We start from the raw sequence: 6242 nt of genomic DNA, 5'->3' as shown, positions 1-6242 counted from the left end.
GGACGCGAACCGGAGCCGGGTTAGGGTGCAGGAGCTCTCCAGGTCCTAGCGCCGGCCGGTTTTAGCTAGCAGCTCGGTGGTTGGAGACACGCCTGTGATCTAGTGAGAGCAGCCGGTGAGTTAGAGGGCGATGAGGGACGTCCGCGCGGTGTGGGAGGGCAGTTATGAGAAAGTCCACGATTAATGCGTCAAAAAAATTGTCGGCGTCAAGCACATGTCAGATTAATGCGTTTTTAACGCGACAAATCTGACAGCCCTACTTTTAATATATATTTAATTATTTTTTTATTTTAATCAATACCACCCATGATAAAGGTACACAATATTTTATATATGACACAAACACCAGTGAGGATAAAAAAATAATTGAAAATAAATTTCAGCGCGCTGTCTTGATTTATGATAAAGAAGCTCAACAATGGTAAATGGTGTTTACTTCTGTAGCGCTTCAGTACCTTCTCAAACCACTTTACAATCACAGTCCCTTCATACAAACACATTCACACACTGATAGCGCCAACCCAGGACCAGGACCAATGTGGAGTTCAGTTTTTCTCACGGACACTTCATCGTGTGTGCAGACGAGGTGGGGAACTGAACCTGCGATCTTCCGGTCATAGGTCAACCGCTCTACCTCTTGAACATGGAAACCCTGTAGCTTGTGTGCACTGTGGTGAGCATACAGTGGATTCTGACCCCCCCTCCTTTTAATGTTCTATCCAAATCACAGAAAACAGCCTCACTCCCACCAAAAATACATCATTCTTTCAGAGTTTTCACTTTCCCAAAAGAAGCAAAATTGTTTGAAGTTAATTAAAGCCAAATCTTCTTCTATCTAAATGTTAAACAGAATCTGGTACAATTGTTTGATCTTCACTACAGCAGTTATTAGACAAACAGCAAGTTGAAAGAAGTCATGTGACACATTCTAATTCTGAGACGTTCACGTTGTGAAGGCATTTTTTTTACAATAATAACAAGCACTCTGATGTATTACAGTACAAAAGCATCTTGCATAACACTGACGTGTCTGAAGATTACAATGTACTCCAAAGATCCAATGAAATGTGTTGTTTGTTTTATGTATGAAGACAGGAAATGGAAAACAACAGTTTTTGGAAATGTGTCCAGAGCTGAAAAAAAAAACAACTATGTGATACCCACCAGCAGAGATGTGGACAGTGAAAGGACTTCTGGGAATTTGCTGTCCAGCAAAAGTCACATAGACAACATGAGGCCCCTCCAGAATGGGGACATAGGTGCACCGGAAAATACTGTCGCCTCTGTTCTCCAAGAAGATCTCCACCGTGTCTCTTCGGCTGTTGGAGTCCACAATGACGACGCCGACATCCCCTGTACCTGCTCCTGGAAGGAAGAACAAGAAGACAACAATAGTCATGGAAAGGATGAAGAGATCAATACAATCATTCTTCTCCTCACAGGAAAGCCTGGAACCACACATTAAGGCTTAATGTATGCAAATATTTATCAAATTAGATCATCTAGAGACTGGATTCAACCGATTGTGTATGTGTGTTTCTGGAGATGCTTTTCCACTACATTTATGTGCTAAACTTTATAAAAATTCTACAAATGTTGAGAAAACACAATTTTACAATTACCGTTTCCATTACATCATAATTATGGGATTGACTATGAACCAACTCACATGATAAGTCACTAAAAAAATGGCAACAGAACAAAAATGATTTACAGCAGATACGTTCAGTACAGCACCACTGTCAACAGGATGGACTTTGTTTGTCTGTACTGAGTATCCAGTACAGCGGTTGCTCTTTGGTTTACTCCCACAGTCAGCTGTTAGGTTTGAGCAGGCCTTTCCCGCCGCTCTGGCGTAAACACCACATCCCAAGAAAAACGTTAAAAAGACGACAGAGACACCAGGCGCGGTTAAAGACAAAAAAAAGCAAACATAAGCCAGCGGTTTCTGTAATCATCGTGGGGAAATTTCACTCTGGATAATAAGACAGACGAGCTGTCAGTGATGGAGGGAAAATCATGAGACCAGTTTACTGGGTCGTCCACACTTTGGACGGCAGTGTTGCTTTACCCAGCTTTGTGATGGTGCGGTTAGGCTGAGACTCCACTGTCTGAAGAAAGGAGGGAAAATAATATTGTACGTGAACAAGCAATGGTCCAATCCCGGACATGTTTGTGTTAAGGATGCTCTTCATCATCAGGCGACGAAGAGGTCTACAGGGCGTCCAGGGAAAATCTGAGGAGTGGCATAAGGAAGGGAAAATACTGCCACAAGTTAAAGCTAGAGGAGCACTTCTCCAGCTCTGACCCTCGACTCGTGGCAGGAATCCAGGCCGTAGTGACTTCAAACACCCTCCCAGCATGAACAGCTCCTTCCTAAACCACTCGACAACGTCTATGGTTTGAAAGATACAATCATAAACCTGCTGCAAAAGTAACTCCCTCAACCAAACATCCACCCTTCACACTCACCGCCAACATCTACACTGAGCCAGATCAACATTCATAAGGCTGCTGGATCAGATGACATCCCTGGCTGCATCCTCCGAGCATGTGCTGGAGAATTCACTGACATTTTTAATGTGTCTCTTACTCAGACAACCGTTCCAACATTCTTCAAATTCAACGGCATTGACCCTTTTCACGTGGCGTCACGTCGCTAGAAAGTGCAGAGTCGCTTCCGGCTTATATTGCTTAACAAAGCTAATGGCTGAACTCTTTTAAAGTAATTTTACATAAATGATAAAAGGTAACCAAACAATTGTAACCCAAATTTGTACAATATTTATTGTATAAATGTACTATCTGGTTGTATTGGTTTCCTCCTCTTAGATTGTTCACAAATCAAAGTACAAATGTCAGTAATCCTGTCTGCAGCTCAGCTGATCCACAAATTCCATGGATGATATTAAACCAGTTGTGGATTATTTCTCTCTAATACACAGTTAAATTTAGACAAACGTTTATATGAACTTCACTAAATACTGCTTGTTTAATTATGAAGGTAATTATGATTTTATTCTTTTAATCTGTGCTAATGCTAACGCTAGCATTAGCTTTAGCTATGAGACGTGGATCTGCAGAAGATCTTTTCTCACCAGTTTAAAGTTTCCTAAATTTTCCGTTCTCACATAATCCTGTAAACAGATCTAAAGTCAGACAATTCCAGCGTGTCTGACATTAAAGTCAAACTTCTTCCTGTTGTGATGTTTTCTCCTGCGGTCAGTGAGCTGTTAGCTCAGCCGAGGTTCTAACGTCATTCCTCTTTGTTTTTGATCATAACTGTGTTTGATCTGCAGGAAAATAACGGTAAAACATGATTAAATTAATTGAAACTGTATAATATGAAAGTGACTATTTCCATGTAATGTTATAAATCTGTTCACCCAGAGATGATTCTTTTACTTGTTCGCTCTTACTTTGAAAGCTGAAACCACGTGGCTCGATATCTGCTCTGAACATATTCAATGAACCAAACCTGTTTTTACAATTGTCCCCTAAAATATCCTGTAGAACAACACCTACATTTATCCTGTGAAGAGATTAAAATGTGTACGTCAATGCAGAGATGTGTGTCTTTGCTGCAGGTATTAAATGTGGACAACATGAATTTCCATCAGTTTTGGTGCTGATCCCATTAATAATTAGTGAAAATAACATCAGCTAAACTAAAACTTGTTAGAATAAAATCTGTTCAAATGAAAGATTGATATTTTCAATCAAACCTCCATTACTGGAGGATATCAAACATTTGTATTTAGATTTGAGAATGATCCGAGAGAGGAAATTAAAATACAGTTCAGCAGGACATTTATAAAATAAATGTTGCACATTTTTCTCTTGAAATTGGTAAGATTACCTTATTTATGTAAAATTGTGTCAAACAATGTGAGTGCTGCCTTCCAGCTAAACCTGGGCATCTGAAAGACCCTCACATACACACTAGACCCTGATCAGTTTGTCAGGAGCACAGAGGATCCAGTCTCCATTGCACTGCACTTACAGTGGGGTAAAAAAGTATTCAATCAGCCACCAATCGTTCAAGTTCTCCCACTTAAAAAGATGAGGGAGCCTGTTAATTTTCATCCTAGATATACCTCAACTATGAGAGACCAAATAAAGTAGTGAATAAACATAGTGAATAGTGTTCAATTGCAATCTGGTACAATGGAGGAGAGTCATGATTCTGATATTACTATAACATGAGCCTTAGTTTGGGTATAATGCTAAATGCATCCAGCTTCAGAACAAAGCTTCTCATATTTAGATGACACATTTGAAACCTCTAATTCCACCAAGCTGAAGAAAAGTGACCGGATATTCTGTGCTTTCACAGTTTTGGAATTAGGGCCTAGTATGTTAGAGGTTCTGATTCATGCCTGATGTGTAGAAGGTAAACCTACTGGCAGGTGAAAGCAGTGCGGTTGAGAAAGAACTGTGTAAAGGATATCTGAATATCGACTAAGGCCCAGGGTGTTGTTCAAACATAAGAATGAAAGCCTATAACAAATAAGAAGGTAGACTTTAAGACATCTGACATAGGTGGACCAGAGTTAACTTCTATATTTCCAATAAATAAAAGAACCAACAGTAGGAGTCTCTGGCGCTAAATTACAGTCTTTGGAGCTTACAAGTTCAAGTTTAGATTACAACTGAAATCAGCATCTACTTGAATAGAAAAACATGATTGACATTTTAAATTCATAACAGTAAATGCATTCAAGCATCAAAACATCCAAACCTACAAATCAGCAAGGGATCAAATACAAGGGGATCAGACTCAAACCTTTTCCATGTTTTTCAAAGACAGACTGCAACAACATCTGATCTCAAAGCTTTGTACTATCAATACTATCAGACCTAGCTTAAACCAGAAACATGAAGCATTTGAGGTCCAAACAAAGAACTGGAAGTTTGTTATCAGATACCTGCAGTGTAAATGTCAAAGTACGTTGGTTTGTTTGCCACATTCCCTGTGGGTTGCAGTCCAGACCCTCGGGCTTGAACCCTGCTGGGATCACCCATAGCCTTTGCTATGTCCACCATGAAAGGGCTCCTATCAATGTCCTGCCCAGCAAACAGCACCTTCACCTGTGGAGAAGAGTAACAAAGACACATTTAGTAATGCTATTTGATTCAACAATCACAAACTTTGGATTATTTGTACTAAGCAAGTTACGGTTCTTTTTAATACCTTGTATTCTTTCATACCTTCATTTCCAGGTGCACCCCCCCTCTTTTTTGAAAGTTCTCTCTTAGGGTGTACACTAAATAACAGTTCATTCTAGTCTCTGCAAAAACCAAACACATGAGATTGAAAGCATACTCTACTGAAGATTTGTTCTTACTTTATGGAGCCCCTCTACTTTAGGCAGATAGACTACAGAGTATGTGCGGTTCTTGTCATTGTTGGGGATCACTCGAGCCTGATGGTGACAAGAGTTCATCAAAGGAATTTATCTTTTGGTAACTATTCCCTCTTCCCCAGTTACCAACAAACATCATGAGTGTTAATTCAAACCTCTTCGGTGTGTCCCTCAGGATCCTCTACATAAACCAGAACCTCCCCGAGTCCAGCCTCCACAGTGTCCACCAAGAACGTAGCAACTTTCAGAACCATGTTTCCTCGAGGCTCAATACCTGAAAGTAAAACCACTGAAATGTCACCCAGGTTCACTGCAAAAATGAAAGTAAAAACACAGAAATGCAACAAGAAAAATACCAGACATGCTAAGAAAAGACAGCAGCAGACACTAAAACATACATTGATCCTGATGGTGATGAGAGAGTAGGATCTGGAGTGAAAGAGTCAGAGTCAGAACCACCACCCAGGATGAAAATTTCTCAGTCCCTCGGTCCAATCAAAGACTAAACCTTGCTGTGAAATAGGACTCCGAACCAATGAACCGGGCAGGTGGAGGGGGCTTGATGCCAGGCTACAAACCATTGTGAAGAACTGGCAGGAGAGATCTGAGCAGATTATTATTATTATTTTTTTTTTAACTTGTCCTGTCCAACAGCTGAGCCAACAGATGCGAGCTGAGAGCCTCTAGTGTTGGGCAGATTTTACTGTCACAACAGAGATTTATTGAGTACAAACCCCTGTTCTTTTCTCTTTTACTTCTCCTCTCTTCTATTCTTTATTATTTATTGTTTTTAGTTCTCCATGCTTTTGTTGGTGCAGTTCCATTCACATGTTGTTCTTCTTTCCCACTCTCCTCTGGGGAGCGGGAGAGATTTCA

The 6242-nt window shown here is 40.4% G+C and overlaps 1 protein-coding gene across 8 annotated transcripts in view; it reads right to left on the bottom strand.

Annotated features, from left to right (window-relative positions):
- The window catches only part of LOC112154050 (filamin-C), a 67492-nt gene that overhangs the window by 40371 nt on the left and 20879 nt on the right, over nt 1-6242 (bottom strand). For 6 of the 8 annotated variants that reach the window (XR_004947139.1, XM_024284656.2, XM_024284648.2 and 3 more), the window contains exons 5-8: nt 5522-5640; nt 5349-5426; nt 4929-5091; nt 1165-1365 (exon numbers count right to left, since the gene is read on the bottom strand). Coding sequence is in view for 7 of the 8 variants with exons in the window: in XM_024284656.2 (XP_024140424.1) it covers nt 1165-1365; nt 4929-5091; nt 5349-5426; nt 5522-5640 (561 nt within the window). In the remaining variant the exon portion in view is untranslated. The other 2 variants (XM_024284729.2, XM_036210189.1) reach the window with 2 other exon arrangements.

This window comes from Oryzias melastigma, linkage group LG23 (genome assembly GCF_002922805.2).
Source record: "Oryzias melastigma strain HK-1 linkage group LG23, ASM292280v2, whole genome shotgun sequence".
In the NCBI taxonomy this organism is placed as follows: domain Eukaryota; kingdom Metazoa; phylum Chordata; class Actinopteri; order Beloniformes; family Adrianichthyidae; genus Oryzias; species Oryzias melastigma.
Note: the sequence above shows the minus strand (reverse complement) of the source record. Positions and strands in the feature narration are given on the sequence as shown.